At 35.9% G+C, this 19,272-nt stretch overlaps 1 protein-coding gene across 1 annotated transcript; it reads left to right on the top strand.

The window, feature by feature from the left end:
- Positions 1–8,968: 8,968 nt before the first annotated feature.
- LOC108469658 (mediator of RNA polymerase II transcription subunit 14) lies at positions 8,969–17,860 on the top strand. Its single transcript, XM_017770633.2, is given in 9 exon segments — positions 8,969–9,456; positions 10,513–11,577; positions 11,788–11,885; positions 12,140–12,314; positions 12,422–13,430; positions 13,517–14,535; positions 15,326–16,413; positions 16,814–17,550; positions 17,553–17,860. Coding segments are annotated over 9 exon segments (5,496 nt in total). The 5' UTR covers positions 8,969–9,246; the 3' UTR covers positions 17,648–17,860.
- The last annotated feature ends 1,412 nt before the right edge of the window (positions 17,861–19,272 follow it).

Genomic DNA, 19,272 nt, shown 5'->3' on the forward strand with positions numbered 1-19,272 from the left:
GACTTGAAGTGAAGTGGGTAGATCGGATCAACACAACAAAGCACACTATCCAGATCAATTCCGTAGCTTTTGTTTTATTTTTGAAGATTTATATGGCATGTATAGAGTTTAAATGAAATGAAGTAAAGATGTTATAAACTAGTTAACAACATTTTGTACTAAAACAGTTTTTGGTTAGTAGCAGTAGTTTGAGTTTGAAAATTTACCATAAATCATGAAAATCTAATTAGAGGTTGAATAAAATATGAAATTAAATCTTATTGAATCTAGTTTCACATAGAAGAAACGGTGTAAGCAAAAGGCTTTCATATCAGGAGATATTTGAATTTTTGTGAGACAAGGTCGAGTGATTTTGAACTCCCTGTTCTGATTTGTAAAATCATTAAAATTGTAAACAATTAATTAGGAGTCATACTATATATGTATGGATTCCTTATTGAGTCTATTTGTAATAGAAATAAACGTCTTGGTTATTTGAATTCTGTACATGGAGAAATTTGGTTCGTAGTGAACAGGGGTCAGAGCAGCCAAACCCTGAAACAGGGGAGACTTCAACTAATAAACTGTACTAATTGGCCTAACAAAAAATTCTAGAAAAAAATTAGTAAGTAGATATATGAGCCTAGATTTGGGGAAAATTTACGGATTTGGATTTCGAGTTTTGTAACTCGAGATATGATTTTTTTTGCATCTATAACACAGTTGGACAGCTTGTCTGGAAAGTGTGATATAAATTGTTTGAATTTGTTTAAGTGCTCAAATAAGTTTAGTAATGCCTCGTGCTCGACTCCGGCGACGGTCTCGGGTAAAGGGGGCGTTACATTTATTGGTATCAGAGCTTTGGTTTAGTCGATTCTCGGAACGAATTTGATGTGTAAAGTGTTTAAAAATACATGCCATACAAATCTGTGATAGTGTGATGTGAATGATCCGATCTAATTACTAATTTTGTTATAGATTGTAAAGATGTCGATAGACCCGATGGTGCTAGTCGGGAAGAGGAAGTTAATAGTAGAATCTGAGACTTCGAAGCAGGGAACAAGTGGTAATGTCCCGATTTCTTTGATGAGAGAGGAAGAACTTAAAAATATGATTTACGGATTAATGAATCAGTGGTATCATGAAACAATACAAGCACAACAACCTCCTCCTCCCCCTACTGTACCACCAGTTACAACCCCGGTTGCTCCTCCTTTAATAGATGAATCTAGCAAAAGAACACCAATTGAAAAACTCGAAAGTTTGGAGTGAAGAATTTCGAGGAGATCGGACGATGATCCGGTTAAAGCGAGTATTGGTTAAAGAGTTTGAGAGAGTTTTAAACAGATGATGTGTTCTCCGGAGGACTATTTGGGATGTGCGATTTAGCTATTGAAAGAAGAAGCGTATAATTGGTGGGAAACCATTGAGGCGATGGTACTGCAGATAAACTTACAGGAATTCTTCCAAAACGAATTTAAGAAGAAGTATGTGGGAAAGAGATATTCAGATAAGAAGAAGAGAGAATTTCTTGATCTTGACAAGGGAATAAAACAGTGGCCAAATATGAAAGAGAATTTGTGTATCTCAAGAGATATGCTCGGGATGTTGTACCGACAGAGGAAGAAATGTGCATTAGATTTGAAGAAGGGCTTAATGATGAAATCGAATGATGATTGGAGGTACAGAGATTCGAGAATTTGTGATTCATCGATCGAGCTCAAAAGATGGAAGAAGTGTATAATGAAAGATGCAAAGAGAAAGAAGAGGTAAAGAGGTATACAAAGGAAGTTTCTCTAGACCAACTTCGACTTTTCCGCCAAAAGTTCGAGAGATGATTCGGTCGACTGTTACAATCCCGAACGATCAAATAAAAGTAAAACGACTCAACAAGATGTCGAGTAACTAAGAAACCAGCACTAGTGTTAGTAGTGTGCAAAATATTCCGAGACTTAGATGTAAAAATTGTGGTAGATTTCATATTGGTGAGTGTTGGGGAAGAGCTGGAGCTTGCTATAAATGTGGTGGAACTGATCATTTTATTCGGGACTGTCCTCAATTATTAAAAGAATATAGAGAACAAGGGGAGAAGCAAGCAAATACTCCTCAGAAAGGTAAACGTTCGGGTCAAAGTAGTCTTCTTTGGACTGTTCATTCGGAACGAGAGATCTGCACTCGATCGAGACAAGAGTACCTGCACGCACATATGCTATCCGGGCAAGGGAAGAAGCTTCTGCTCCAGATGTGATAGCTGGTAATTTCTATCTTTTTGATGATTTTGTGTATGCTTTAATTGATCCTGGATCTACACATTCATATATTTGTACTGCATTAGTGTCAGAAAAGAAAATGACTGTTGAGTCCACTGACCTTGAATTGCAAGTCACTAATCCACTAGGGCAAAGTGTGTTGGTTAATTTAATATGTCGGAATTGTCCACTGAAAATACAAGGCTGTGAATTTTCTGCTGATTTAATGTTGTTACCTTTCCGAGAATTTGATGTTATTCTTGGAATGGATTGGTTGATTGAACACGATGCCATAGTGAATTGTAGAGAAAAACGGATTGATTTAAAATGTCGATGTGGGAAATAGTTTCAGCTGAGTTTGGGGATAAAAAGAATGATGTCAGAATTATTTTAGCCTTTACAGCTCGGAAATTGATTCAGAAAGGTAATGAAGCATTTTTAGCTTATATTCTTGATACTCGGGGTTCTGAATTGAAGATGGAACAATTGTCAGTTGTTAATGAGTTTACTGATGTGTTTCGAGGAATTACCGGTTTACCCCGGATCGTGAGGTTGAATTCACAATTGATGTAATTCCGCACACTCCAATATCAATAACACCGTATAGAATGGCACCGGTGAGTTAAAGAGTTGAAGACATAGTTGCAAGAGTTATTGGATAAAGGGTTCATCGACCGAGTACATCACCTTGGGGCGCTTTGTCTTATTTGTGAAAAAGAAAGATGGTTCGCTATGATTGTGTATTGATTACGTGCGGTTGAATAAGGTAACAATTAAAATAAATATCCATTACCTCGTATCGATGATTTGTTTGATCAACTGAAAGGTGCTACAGTGTTCTCAAAAATAGACCTTAGATCTGGGTATTATCAGCTGAAGGTTAAAGAGTGTGATGTGCCAAAGACTACTTTTCGAACTCGATATGGTCACTACGAATTTTTGGTAATGCCTTTTAGTTTAACGAATGCCCCTGCTGCATTTATGGATTTAATGAATCGAATTTTTCAGTCTTATTTGGATAGATTTGTGGTGGTATTTATTGATGACATATTGGTCTATTCAAAGACAGAATCCAAACATGCACAGCACTTGAGAATTGTACTACAGACTTTGAGAGAAAAGCAGTTATATGCGAAATTTAGTAAATGTGAGTTTTGGCTTCATGAGGTTGGATTTTTGGGTCATATTATATCAGCTGAAGGAGTTCGTGTGGATCCAAGTAAAGTTTCGACAGTGGTGAATTGGAAAACACCGAAGAATGTAACTGAAGTGCGAAGTTTTCTGGGATTAGCAGGATACTATCGCCGTTTTGTAAAGAATTTTTCCATGATTGCTTCACCAATGACTCGTTTATTACGAAGAATGTTGAGTTTATGTGGTCTCGATGAATGTCGCAGAGCTTTGATCGATTAAAGAAAATGTTAATGAAGCTCCGGTCTTAACTCAACCGAATCGTATACCGTATGTTGTGTCTGATGATGCATCTTTAAGTGGTTTGGGTTGTGTGTTAATGCAATGGAAAGGTGGTGGCTTATGCTTCACGGCAATTAAAACCACATGAAAAGAATTACCCTACACATGATCTTGAGTTAGTTGCAATTGTTTTTGCCTTTAAAATTTGGAGATACTATTTATATGGTGAGAAGTGTTATATGTATACGGATCACAAAAGTTTGAAATACTTAATGACTCGAAGGAACCGAACTTAAGAGAGACGGTGGTTAGAGTTCTTTGAAAGACTATGATTTGGTTATTGACTATCATCCGTGGAAAGCTAATGTAGTTCTTGATGCATCGAGTCGAAAGTCATCATTGTTTGTACTTCTGCAATGAATGCTCATTTGGCTCTTAATGAAGAAGGTGTTGTATTAGTAGAATTGAAGGTAAAACCAATGTTTCTTCAACAAATTCGAAGCTACATAATGAAGATCCAAAATTGGTCTGAAACGGCAAATGGTTCGGATAATTTAGATTCGAGTTCAAGATTGATGATGAAGGTATATTACGCTATCATAATAGGATTTGTGTTCCAAATAATTCGATTTAAAGAATGATATTCTTTCGAAGCACATAATAGTATGAATTCTATTCATCCGGTAGTACAAAAATGTATGGTGATCTGAAAAAGACATATTGGTGGCCTGGTATGAAAAGAGAAATTTCAGAATTTATTGCAAAATGTTTGATTTGCCAGCAAGTTAAAGCAGATCATCAAGTGCCAACGGGTTTATTACAACCCATTGTGATTCCTGAATGGAAGTGGGAGCATATTTCAATGGATTTTGTGTCAGGATTACCTGTGACTCCAAGAAAGAAAGATTCGATATGGGTGATTGTTGATAGATTGACAAAGTCAGCACACTTTATTCCAGTTAGAACAGATTTTTCACTTAATAAGTTAGCAGAATTATATGTGTCAGAGATTGTGAGACTACATGGAGTTCCAATATCTATCATTTCAGACCGGGATCCGAGGTTTACTTCAAGATTTTGGAATAAATTGCAAAAAGCTTTAGGCACCAGATTGAATTTTAGTACAAGATTTCATCCTCAAACAGATGGACAATGAGCGAGTGATTCAAATTTTAGAAGATATGTTAAGATGTTGTATACTCGAGTTTGGTGACAGTTGGGAAAGGTATTTACCTTTGGCTGAGTTTGCTTACAACAATAGCTATCAGTCTAGTATAAAATGACACTATTTGAGGCTCTTTATGGTAGAAAATGCAAGACTCCATTGTGTTGGTCGAATTGAGTGAATCAAAATAGTTGGGGTTGATTTGATTCGAGAAACCAAGAGAAAGTCCGGATTATTCGAGATAGTCTAAAAGTCGCTTGGATCGTCGAAGTCATATGCAGATTTAAAACGAAGAGACATAGAATATGCAGTGGGTGATCGAGTATTTTAAAAGTTTCACCATGGAAAAGGGTGTTACGATTTGGTAAAAGGGAAAATTAAGTCCGAGATTCATAAGGCCATACGAAATTGTGGAAAGGGTTGGTCCTGTGGCTTATCGATTGGCTTTACCTCCTAACTTGAGAAGATTCATAATGTGTTTCATGTGTCTATGCTAAGGCGGTATAGGTCGATCCTTCACACGTAATTCCCATACCGAAATTGAGCTTCAACCAGATATGACTTATTCGAAGAACCGGTGAAGATTTTGGCTCGTGAAGTTAAGAAATTGCGAACAAAAGAGTACCATTGGTTAAAGTATTATGGCATCGACATGGTATGGAGGAGGCAACTGGGAAACAGAGGAGTCAATGAGATCACAAGATTCAAATCTATTTTCAGTAACAAATTTCGTGGACGAAATTTTTAAAGGGGGAGAGTTGTAACTACTTAATTTTCAGTGGTGTCGGAAATGGTGATTTGAGATCACTAAATTCGACAAATAAGATTGAACAAGATAGTAATTTAATATTTATGAGTCAAGTAAGAATTTAGAAGAATTTGTGAAATGGTGAAATTAGTGAATTAAAAGAATTTATTAGGTCAAGCGGGTCAAAAATGAGGTATCGAGACCTCAAAGTTGAAAATCGAGCTATAAATATTTTTATAAATATTTATGGAGTGTCATTGAGTTAGTATTAAAGTTTCAGTTAGAAAATTTTAACGTTTGGATGGCTAATTAATTAAAAGGACTAAATTGAAAATAGCACAAAATTTGTTAAATTGTGAGTAAATAGCTTAAGTATTTAAAAGATGGATTTAAAGAGCCATTAGACCCAAAGGTTAATGGCTGGACGGTTTGGGTATGAAATAAGCAAGAAAACAATGTGAACAAGGGCAAAATTGGAAATAGATAAAAGTTAATAGTTAAATAATGATGTAATTGAAAAATCTAGACATTTCTTCATATTTTCTCAGCCAAAACGCCATAGAAGGTCTGGAGAAAGCTGGTTTTCATATTTTTACATCATGTGAGTTTAATTCTTGCTTTTTCTTGATAATTTTATGTTTTTATGACTTTTAATTAGGTCCACTTGTAGAATTCATTAGTTTTTGATTTTATGGGTGAAATTGGAAGTTTCCTTGGATGGATAAGGGAATTTTATGATTAATTATTATGAAATTTAAGTTCTAATTTCATATTAAGGTGGTTTTATTAAGTGATTTTGATAGGAAATGATATTTAGGACCTAATTGTGAAAAAGTTGTGAATTGAAGGTTTCTGTTGAAATTCAGAATATAAAAGGTTTTGAAATAGTTTATAATGATAAAATAAAGTGTTAATTGAGAAAATTAGTTCAATTGATGGGTGAATTGAGCAGGACTAAATTGTGAAAACTGTAAATTTTGGGGTAAAAGTGCAATTTCGAAATTTGAACAGCATAAATTGTGAAGTGAAATAGAAATCAAATAAATGCTAATGAGTAGAAATATTTTATATTATAGATCAAGAATCCAAAGAAGAACGAGGAAAAGAAAAAGTTGCGAATAGTCCCTAAATTTCAATATCTTCTACAAATTAGCGGATAAGTTCATATGGTTGAATTTAGATGTTTATTTGTGAATGATTGAAGTATATAATGTGTTATTATATACGAATTTGTTGTGGGATTGTGTAGATTTTGTTAATGAAAGAATAAATGTGGAAATGCAAATTAGGAAAAACATAGGATTGAGTACGTTCAGATCGTGGACGTGTGATGAATTGATGATAAGACCATGGTTGTTCCATGGCAAAGTGTGAAATGTAGGTATGGTATCATCCATACTGAGTTGTGAAATGTAGGTATGGTATTATCCATATCGAAATCATGAAATGTAGGTATGGTATTATCAAATCCATACCGAGTTAAGAAATGTAGGTATGGCATTTCCCATACCGAGTTGAAAATGTAGGTATGGTATTTCAATGAGGAAAACCATACTGAGTTGTGAATCGTGGCATTGAGCAACGACGTACTCAATTTCGTAAGCCGCTTCCTAATTTAATTATAAGAAATAAAGAGAAGTGATCCAAATGAAAGAGATTGAGTAGTTGTTCTTGTTGAGCTCAACTATGTGAATTATTATAACAATGGTTGTGAACCGCAGGAAACTTTAGTAAATGTTTTGGTATTGTTTGGAAATATTATGTTTGGTAAGCATTACTTTTAACCTATGAACTTACTAAGCTTCAATAAGCTTACTTGTGTGTGTTTAATATTTTTATGTAGATTGACTTGAAGTGAAGTGGGTAGATCGGATCAACACAACAAAGCACACTATCCAGATCAATTCGTAGCTTTTGTTTTATGTTTGAAGGTTTATATGGCATGTATAGAGTTTAAATGAAATGAAGTAAAGATGTTATAAACTAGTTAACAACATTTTGTACTAAAACAGTTTTTGGTTAGTAGCAGTAGTTTGAGTTTGAAAATTTACCATAAATCATGAAAATCTAATTAAAGGTTGAATAAAATATGAAATTAAATCTTATTGAATCTAGTTTCACATAGAAGAAACGGTGTAAGCAAAAGGCTTTCATATCAGGAGATATTTGAATTTTGTGAGACAAGGTCGAGTGATTTTGAACTCCCCTGTTCTGATTTGTAAAAATCATTAAAAATTGTAAACAATTAATTAGGAGTCATACTATATATGTATGGATTCCTTATTGAGTCTATTTGTAGTAGAAATAAACGTCTTGGTTATTTGAATTCTGTACATGGAGAAATTTGGTTCGTAGTGAACAGGGGTCAGAGCAGCCGAACCCTGAAACAGGGGAGACTTCAACTAATAAACTGTACTAATTGGCCCAACAAAAAATTCTAGAAAAAAATTAGTAAGTAGATATATGAGCCGAGATTTGGGGAAAATTTACGGATTTGGATTTCGAGTTTTGTAACTCGAGATATGATTTTTTTGCATCTATAACGCAGTTGGACAGCTTGTCTGGAAAGTGTGATATAAATTGTTTGAATTTGTTTAAGTGCTCAAATAAGTTTAGTAATGCCTCGTGCTCGACTCCGGAGACGGTCTCGGGTAAAGGGGGCGTTACAATGTAATTCCTTTGTTTATTTTATAAAAAAAAGACAATCATTTGTGTTTTTATAATATCACTAATTGCGTTGGTTTCACAAGTCAACTTGATGTTTAGTTTTTTTAAAATAGATTTTTAATATTGAATTTTTTTCTAACTCGATAACTTTTTGACATGTTATAGAAAAATAACAATACATAATAAATAAATTGAATACATTTAATATTCTTAATATTATGTATTTACCTATTTCAATTTTCTTACAAATTAACCTAATTTTTATTTTAATTTTGTACATATTTCATAAATGTTATTTATTGTATATTATATTCAAACATACTTTTATATTCTAATTTAATTAACGATATATCTCATATATTATTATTAATTAATTTTAAACAATATATTTTATTATTTATTGTACACTATTGTTAAATAGATATTTTACTCTACTTTTATGATTTCTACAAACATATATATTTAATAATATTTTTAATAAAATTAAAATGTTTAAAACATATTAAAATAAAACTTTAGTTAATTCATAAAATTGAGGCATTATTAATGCAAATAATATGATTTCAGTTTTCGTTATATGCAAATTTTATTAATTTTTTAAAAATAAAATATTTTCGAATAATATAAATTAATCACAATATATTTTCCATATTCCAAAATTGCAATAAATTTATGAAAGAAGAAAATATTTTAAGATTTTGACTGAAAAAGTATTTTAGGATGACGTGGAAATTTTTCTTTGTTTTTTATATCATTCTTTTTTCTTATCTTTCTTGCATCTAAAATTTCTTTTTGGTACTTCTCTCTTTCTCTCCCAAAGCTAAGAGAAGTCCTAAAGAAGAACGCTTTATCTTACACGAGAGACCTAAAATAGAGAGAGAAAGATTGAGAGGGATGTTCATAAAACCCTAATTCCATGCATTTTAAATGAAACCCAGATCCAATCCCGATCCCTAGATTCCCTAATTAGCATCAATTTTTAAACTTCTTTTCTGTGTTTCGAGGAATTTCCATTTCTGTTTCCAATGGCTGAATTAGGGCAACAAACAGTGGACTTCTCGAGTTTAGTGAGTCGAACAGCCGAGGAATCGTTCACGTCATTGAAAGAACTCGTGGAGAAATCTAAATCAAGCGACCAATCGGATACGGAGAAGAAGATCAATCTCCTTAAGTATATAGTCAAGACCCAGCAACGGATGCTTAGACTCAATGTTCTTGCTAAGTGGTGTCAGCAGGTGAGTCGACCCACTCTTGTTCCCCTCGAGTTCACTTCGCTGACTTCTTTTCAAGTTTTACCTTTTTTCTTGGAAAAGATTTGTTGGTGTTTTGTTGATAGGGAAAAGTTATGTTTTTTTTCTTCTTTAATCGAAAGATTTGAGCTCTTTTAAAAGATTTATTGGTTTTGAGTTTCAGTTAAGTGACTAATTTAAACTAGTGAAAGATTTCCTCTTTGTTTGTTAATTATCTATTGAGTAGTTAATGAAATTGGAATTAAATGAAGGATTTTTTTACTTGTAGCATATGTTCTTTTTGTTCCTTGCTGTGCAATTTATTGAATTTTAGCGAATTCAAATATCTTGAAGTGTACTATCAAGGCAATGCTATATTGCTATGGCATTCCAGCTTGGTATTGTGAGTAGTGAGGAAAAAAAAGGAGGAAGAAATAAAATTACATGCAAAAATGAATGGGGTGAAAATCTAATAGTGTCATCAATGGTCGGTACTGGTCATTTTGCCTATTTCTTATTTAGATTATTAGTAATGTGCTCAAATACGTTCCTTGTGAGGATAAATGTGTAATGAGTTGACCTGATGATTGCTGCACTATCATGGATATGCCCACTTTTTTGTTTCTATTATCTGTGTTATGAGCTTGCAACACCTTCTATGACTTCGATGTTCTATGTTGCATTAGTTCATAGCATTGTAGTAGTTGAATTCTCTCTAGCTATCAATTTCACTGATATCTGTCCATGATAGGTGTCTAGACTCAGTGGAAGTGGAATACTGTACGATGATTGCCTTGAACCATTGCAGATTTTTGTAGCATTAATTAATGTTTTAGATCGTTTTAACCATGTTGGTTGGTTATTAGAGTGCTAGTATTGTCTGGCCCAGTTAATGAATTTAAACTATTGTGATAGCTAGTGGGCTATTACTAAGTTGCTTCTGAAAGTAAATTTGTACCTTTGGTTCCTTTATAAAAAATCCCATAGAGTCCTTTCTACTGGGTATCAATTGAGGTACTAGCTACATTCGCTCATATTTTAGCTTTATGTTGTGACGTGCAGGTTCCACTCATACAGTATTGCCAGCAACTGGCATCTACTTTGTCAAGTCATGACACATGTTTCACCCAGGCTGCGGACTCATTATTCTTCATGCATGAGGGGCTACAGCAAGCTCGCGCCCCTGTGTATGATGTTCCATCTGCTGTTGAAGTTCTACTTACAGGATCATATGAGCGTTTACCAAAATGCATAGAAGATGTGGGTATGCAAAGCTCATTAACTGAAGATCAGCAGAAGCCGGCTTTGAAAAAGCTGGACACACTTGTTCGCTCTAAATTACTTGAAGTTTCATTGCCCAAGGAAATATCCGAAGTGAAAGTTGCTGATGGCACCGCTTTGATTCGTGTAGATGGAGAATTTAAGGTGTTAGTTACTCTTGGTTATCGCGGACATCTATCATTGTGGAGGATTTTGCATTTAGAATTACTTGTTGGTGAGAGAAGCGGGCTTGTGAAACTAGAACAGATGAGAAGGCATGTTCTTGGAGATGACTTAGAGCGCAGAATGTCTACAGCAGAGAATCCATTTGCTACCTTATACTCGGTTCTGCATGAGCTCTGTGTTGCACTTGTTATGGACACCGTCATAAGGCAAGTACAGGCACTCCGGCTAGGGAGATGGAAAGATGCTATACGCTTTGAGCTTATATCTGATGGAGGAAGTGGCGGTTCCTCACAGCTGAATCAAGATAATGAATCTGATTCAGCTGCTCAACGAACACCAGGATTGAAACTTGTCTATTGGCTAGATTTTGATAAAAACTCAGGTGCTTCAGACACAGGATCTTGCCCATATATAAAAATTGAACCTGGACCAGACCTGCAGATTAAGTGTCAACATAGCACATTTGTTATAGACCCATTAACTGGCAAGGAGGCAAGTTTCTTCCTCGACCAAAGTTGCATTGATGTGGAAAAGCTGCTATTAAGAGCTATATCATGCAACAGATATACTCGTCTACTGGAAATTCAGAAAGAGCTGATGAAAAATGTGCATATCTGCCGAGATGCTAGTGATGTTGTTCTCCTTTCGCAGGCTGATGAACCTGATAGTGAGCATAGAAAGGTTTGCTTCCCTTATGTTATGGATGCTGACAATTTACTCTGGAATGTCCTAATTGGGAGATAGAATCTATATGGGCTAAAACTATTGTCACTTTGTATTTTTTATCTTTTAATTAAACTTTCATCATTGTATGCTGTTGCTGGATTTTTTTATTACAGTATCACTGATGATGCTTTGTGGTAATTTATCCCCCTAATTTTTGGGTTACAGGAGGATGCGAAGCTTGACAATAAGGAACATGGGGGGCAGGAATTATTGCGTGTCCGTGCTTATGGCTCATCATATTTTACCCTTGGAATAAATATAAGGTCTGTCCTTGCCAGTTAACATGTCATTTCCTTTATGTCTACTTTTACACTTGTCCATGTGCACTCTCAAAAAAAAAAAAAAAAAAAAAACTGTCTGGGCATTTTCAATTGCACTTGGTAACTTGTATAGATGCTTCTTCACCTGGTGAATCTTTTTCATTTTTGAAGTGCCATATTTATATTTGTATGTAGTTCTGTTAATAAATATTTCTTGGCCTAGTTTAGGGTTTATGAAACTTTGTTTTGGATTGCAGAAATGGCCGTTTCCTTCTCCAGTCATCCCAAAATATTCTTTCATCTTCAGCATTGTTAGAGGGTGAAGAAACACTAAATCAAGGAACCATGACAGCAGTTGATGTTTTTTCAAGCTTGCGGAGCAAAAGTATAATACATCTATTTGCTGCTATTGGAAGATTCTTAGGCCTTGAAGTAATCAACTCTACTTTTTTATTTGTTACTGAGTGGTATTCAATTGCCTTTGTCTTTCACTTATTTATTTCTATTAATAAATGAATTTGTATGTTTGATTCTTGTAGGTCTATGAACATGGTTTTGCTGCAGTGAAAGTGCCCAAGAACCTTGTTAATGGTTCTTCTGTATTAATAATGGGGTTTCCAGAAAGTGAGAGTTCTTATTTTCTCTTGATGGAACTTGATAAGGATTTCAAGCCTCTTTTTAAACTGTTGGAGACTCAGCCAGATCCATCAGGGAAAGGTCATTCATTTAATGACTTAAATAATGTGTTGCGCATCAAGAAAATAGATATAAGCCAGATGCAGATGCTTGAAGATGAAACAAATTTGAGCATACTTGATTGGCGAAAATTGCTTCCATCCTTGCCTAATGTTGGGGGTCCAGATCAAATATCTGAACATGATGTGTTCAACCTCGATGGTTCTATTCAGGTTCCTGGGGGTTCTTCATCAAGCTTTTCATCTATTGTTGATGAAGTTTTTGAAATTGAAAAGGGGACATCTGCAACTCAGTTTCCTTCTCAGAAAATTTCTTCGTTCAGTTCATCTCCTGCGTCTCATCTTACTTCTGTCCCAATGAATCTTCATAGTGTAAAAGCTGGAACCCCCTCTCCAAAGTGGGAAGCGGGTTTGCAGGTCTCACAGCATAATAATGTTGCAAAATCATCAGGTTCCGCTAGTCATTATGATGGTTCATTGTATCCATCAAGTGGTCTTAAGGGCTCATATAACTCTGCTTCATTTGGTTCGTTTTCTTCTGGCACAGGAAGAAGCACATCTGCAAAGAAACTATCTGCTTCAAAATCTGAGCAGGATCTGGCTTCTCTTAGATCTCCTCATTCAGTTGACAATGGAGTATTGGATGAAGATCAGTTGAGATTACTAAATGATACTTCAAAGGACACACTCTCAGCAAGTAGGTCATCTCGACTGTTGTCTCCACCCAGACCAACCCTTCCTCGAGTCATTGCACAAAATGCAAAGCCTAATGGGCCTAGAAGCTCATCTGCTGGAAATCTAACTGCAGCTGTTAGGTTTTCTGGATCAAGCCCATTGGCTTCACCTCCCGTATGTAAGATACTCTCTCCAAGTATGCTGTCTGTTCAATATTGTTTTTTGGTTAGGCATATTTGACTTAGCTAAATGCATCTTTTGCAGCCCAAGCAGCTGAAACTACAATTTGCCATGGCCCTTCTCATGATGCTTCCAAACATGACCAAAATCCACGAAAGCGTAAAATTTCAAATTTATTGAGCTTGATTCCCTCTCTCCAATATATAGAGCCCGATGCAGGATTTTCTAAGAGAAGAAAAACCTCTGATGTGGCTTGTACTCAGCAGCCTACATCTCAGGTGCTTAAATCTTCAGAAATAATCTCTAAATCTGAAACATACAGTTATGGTAATCTTATAGCTGAAGCAAATAAAGGCAATGTACCTTCTGGCATATATGTTTCTGCTCTTCTTCATGTGGTTAGGCATTCTTCACTATGTATTAAACATGCCAAACTCACTAGCCAGATGGAGGAACTGGACATTCCATATGTTGAAGAAGTGGGTTTAAGAAATGCATCCTCGAATATATGGTTCCGGCTTCCATGTTCCCAAGGTGATTCCTGGCGACATATCTGCTTGCGACTTGGCAGACCTGGAAGCATGTACTGGGATGTCAAAATCAATGACCAACACTTCAGGGATTTGTGGGAACTTCAGAAAGGAAGTACTAGTACACCTTGGGGCTCTGGCATACGCATAGCTAATACATCTCATGTGGATTCACATATTCGTTATGATCCAGATGGTGTTGTTCTTAGTTATCAATCTGTTGAGGCAGATAGCATTAAAAAGTTGGTGGCTGATATACGAAGGCTCTCTAATGCTAGAACATTTGCCCTGGGGATGTGGAAACTGCTCGGGGTTAGAGCAGATGACAAGCCTGAAGAAGGCAATGCAAACTCTGATGTTAAAGCACCATCTGGAGGCAAAGGACCTAGTGAGGCTGTTGATAAGTTATCAGAACATATGAGGAGGTCTTTCAGAATTGAGGCAGTAGGATTGTTGAGTTTGTGGTTTTGCTTTGGATCAGGTGTATTAGCTCGCTTTGTTGTGGAGTGGGAATCGGGTAAAGAAGGTTGCACAATGCATGTGTCTCCTGATCAACTTTGGCCTCATACCAAGGTTCGGTTTTTTTTTTTCTTCTTTCTTTTAAAGTAATTTCCTCAATTCTTTTCTCATACTATTTTACCATGACTTTATGTTCCTTAGTATCATTTGTCAGCCTCTTTGTTTCTTCAACATTTCTTTTCATACGTCATATTAAAAATTTCATGGTCTGGCCCTCTTTGAATTTTTGCCCTCTTAAGAACTTGACTAAGAATGGTAGATGGGTTGAGATGGTCCCTCTTTTTCCTGAGCTTTTCAGAATTACTAAGATGCTATGTTGGCTCATTTTGGTGCTTGGTATGGTATCATTTATTTCCTGAATTTTTTAGAATTACTTGTGCCATGGTGGTTTACTTCTATGCTCAGATAAAATCTTTGATACCTTTTTTAGCTTTTGGACAAATGGTGGTTGGCTTAAACTTCTTGTATCTTTTTGTTGAACTGTAGTAAGAGAAAGGAAGATCATTTATGAGCATAAGAGTTCCCTCAACAGATCAGCGAACAAGTAACCTAAATGAACATGTTTAAGTAGGTTTCAGTAAAAATTTTCCTTGGTACTTTGTAGTACAGTGTGATCACTTTGGCATGTAGCTTGATAAATATGTAATATGCTTATGTCACATAAGGGCAAAGGAAAGTTATTCATCTTAGACACATCTTATTTTTCAACTTTGAAATATAATGTAGATTAATTGGAATTCTCTGGATAATAGAGGAACGTGTCTTTGGCTCAAACCTAATCTTACTTAGTTCCAGTTCCCATATGCATCATTAATGCACTAATTGCTCTGATTACTTTGTACAGTTTTTGGAAGATTTCATAGATGGAGCTGAAGTTGCATCCCTGTTGGACTGCATTCGGCTCACTGCAGGACCTTTGCATGCTCTTGCTGCTGCAACTCGGCCTGCTCGAGCTAGTCCTGCTCCAGGAATCTCTGGGCCATCTGGAGTTATTTCTTCTGTGCCAAAACAGCCAGGATACTCGCCATTGCAGGGACTTCTGCCGAGCAGCTCAACCACAAATGTTAATCAGGCTGCTGCTGCTGTTCCAGCAGGAAATACTGCATCTGCTTCTGCAAGCTCTATAGGGAACCATAGCATCCATGGGGCTGCAATGTTAGCTGCAGGGAGAGGGGGCCCTGGCATTGTACCCAGCTCACTGTTGCCCATTGATGTTTCCGTTGTATTACGTGGACCATATTGGATACGCATAATATACCGCAAGCGTTTTGCAGTTGACATGCGGTGCTTTGCTGGTGATCAGGTTTGGCTTCAACCAGCGACACCACCTTCAACACCACCAAGGGGGGGATCTTATGTTGGAGGGTCCTTACCATGTCCACAGTTCAGGCCTTTCATCATGGAGCATGTTGCCCAAGAACTAAATGGATTAGATTCCAGTTTCACGAGTGGCCAACAAACAGTTGGCCCAGCAAATTCAAACAATCCAAACTTGAGTTCAGGTCCACAGCTTTCAGCAAATGGAAGTAGAGTTAACCTTCCTACCTCTGCAGCGATGTCTAGAGCCGCAAACCAGGTAGCTGGTTTAAATCGTGTTGGAAATTCTCTTCCAGGATCACCAAATTTGGCTGTTGTGAGTTCGGGATTGCCAATACGCCGACCGCCTGGTAGTGGTGTTCCTGCACATGTAAGGGGGGAACTGAATACCGCCATTATTGGGCTTGGTGATGATGGAGGATATGGAGGTGGATGGGTTCCTGTTGTTGCTCTTAAGAAGGTTCTTAGGGGTATTCTTAAATACCTCGGAGTTCTATGGTTATTTGCCCAGTTACCCGAGCTTTTGAAAGAAATCCTGGGATCGATCTTGAAGGACAATGAGGGTGCACTTTTGAACTTGGACCAAGAACAGCCTGCCTTGCGTTTCTTTGTGGGGTAAGACCGTGAAAGTTCTTAATTCAGAGTTACAATATTGTTTCTCGCCATCTATCTTTTCTTCATGCATGAAACCTTTATCTTTGATAACTTCCCTGATTTTATATTTCAAGTACCTACAATCATTAGATGCCTAGCATTGAATGAGTCAACCTCCCTTAATACTCCATGTTTGTTAGCATCACTAGGCCTAGGTGTTATTGAACTGTCTCAATCTTTTGCTGACTCATTGTGTTTTGCATCTTAATTCCTGATAGAGATAGGGGAGAATAGCATTGCATTGTTGATCGGTTGAATTCTGTTGAATGCTCTTTCTTTAGGCTGATTTTGTGTTTTGTATATGGAGGAATTGCATGTAGTTTGGATTTGGATGATCATCTGATTGGGATTCTTTCTGCAGAGGCTATGTGTTTGCCGTAAGTGTCCACAGAGTTCAACTTCTTCTTCAGGTTCTTAGTGTGAAGCGCTTCCATCATCAGCAGCAGCAACAACAGCAACAAAACAATGCTAATTCTCAAGAGGAATTAACTCAATCCGAAATAAGCGAGATATGTGACTACTTCAGCCGACGTGTTGCATCCGAACCCTACGATGCCTCACGTGTTGCATCATTCATTACGCTTCTCACATTACCCATATCAGTTTTACGAGAATTCCTGAAGTTAATAGCTTGGAAAAAAGGATTAGCACTAACACAAAGTGGAGATATAGCTCCTGCACAAAAACCCCGGATCGAGTTATGTCTTGAAAATCATACTGGGGTAAACGTTGGTGATGCTTGTGAAAGTTCATCCGCAACTAAAAGCAATATCCATTATGACCGACCTCATAATTCTGTCGATTTTGCCCTGACAGTTGTACTCGATCCTGCCCTCATACCTCATATAAACACTGCTGGTGGTGCAGCATGGCTGCCCTACTGTGTCTCAGTGAGATTAAGATATTCCTTTGGTGAAAACCCCAATGTGTCATTTCTTGGAATGGAAGGAAGCCATGGAGGACGTGCATGCTGGTTACGCCTTGACGAGTGGGAGAAGTGCAAACAGAGGGTGGCTCGAACGGTGGAGGTTAGCGGTTCTTCACCGGCAGATGCAACTCAAGGAAGGTTAAGAATAGTGGCAGACAATGTACAAAGAGCTCTCATTTGTGCCTTCAAGGATTGAGCCATGGTGTTTCAAAGATGGATAAAAATCCAACCAACTCTTTTTTGATAATTTCAAGTTTTAAGTTTTAATTGTCTCTGCTGATTTGATTAGGGATATCACTGTAAATTTGATTAGTGTTAATATTTTACATAACTAGCAAGTCTTTTTTTAAAAGAATTTTGTACTTTCTCCATAAAATAGAATATTGATCTTTGCAATCAAAAACAAATTATATGTATTTGCACTGTTTATTGTCTAATTAACACTTTCATTGGAAAGTCAAGATTTGTTGTAGTATCAAATTCCTGTTGATGGGTCTGTTTATAGTAATATTATTGAAGAATTAATTTTATGTTTTATATTTATGTTATTTATCATATCTAATAGAATCAAGTTTATTTTTTGATTAAAACATGTTTAATTATACCAATTAATTGGTTTCTTATAATATATAAGATGGGGCAAAATAATGTTCAACAACTAAATTGTAAAATGTATTAACTAATTAATAGTTCAATTTGTAGCAATATTTTTTCTTTATTTTTCAATGTAATCCATGCTAAGTGACACTAAAATACAAATAAATAGAACCACTTTTTTAAACTTGCAGTATTCATCTATTGAAGAAACAAACTTGTGTTATTCATCCACTACAAAAAGGTTACTATTAGCTGGAAAATCCGGAAATAAAGAAATATTTGTGTGCTCCAAGGTGAACTTTTTAGCATATTTCATATTCTTCGGTCTTCGTAGTGTTGAGTAAAATCCATTAAGCATTTACCTAGTAGACTTGATGGGAATATCATGAAATGAAACAGCGATCGTAAGTGGAAGCCACTGCTCTCTGGATCCATTAAATTGAATGCTGATGGTGCATGCAAACTGTTTTCGGGTTTCGTCTTCTCGGTAGAAGTGGCAAGAGATGAACATGATAGATGATTGTGTAGGATTGGGAGGAATATTGGTAGATGTAGTATTAAGCAAGTGGAGCTATGGCAATTTATAATGGCCTCTGATTGGCTTAGGATGTTAAATGGGATAAAGTTATTGTTGAAGTTGATTGTGCTCTAGCTATCAAAGGCATGGTGGATGTAGAGGGCAATTAAATAGAGACTTGATTTTAAGAATTCAAGAGCTGTCCAAAGGAGAGTAAAGAGTGAATTTTAAACAAATATCAAGAGAAGTGACTTTGTAGCTCACATTTTGGCTGGATTGATGAAGGATTCCATAATGGTCCCCAATTTTTCCATGAAGCTCCTACAATGATTGCTAACTAGTTATGGATAAATGGCCAATTTTTGTTTTCTAATCCTATTGCTATTTTGTAATTGATACTCTTTTATCTCTTTCTACCAAAAAAAAGGCAATACAATAATTACTTATTTTAATAAATATCACCTTAAAATAGAATTTCATATCTGAAACTGCAATTAGATCAATTCAATATATTTTTATATACTCATACATACTATATTAGATTTGAATATATTTCGCATCAATTTATATTAATTGGCTGCCTTCATTATGTTGTCAGCAAATATTGTTATATTTTATCTTGCATCTTCCAAATCATTCTTACAGGAGATCCAAACTCATTTTTTCTATTTCTTTGATAAAAAAATAAATTTTTTTCATAAAAATTAAGAGATGAAGTTGATAAAAACTTTTTCACTTATCCCTAAAGCTGAATACTTCATTCAAGAAATTTTTTTTT

The sequence above is a fragment of the Gossypium arboreum genome, chromosome 8 (genome assembly GCF_025698485.1).
Source record: "Gossypium arboreum isolate Shixiya-1 chromosome 8, ASM2569848v2, whole genome shotgun sequence".
NCBI lineage: Eukaryota > Viridiplantae > Streptophyta > Magnoliopsida > Malvales > Malvaceae > Gossypium > Gossypium arboreum.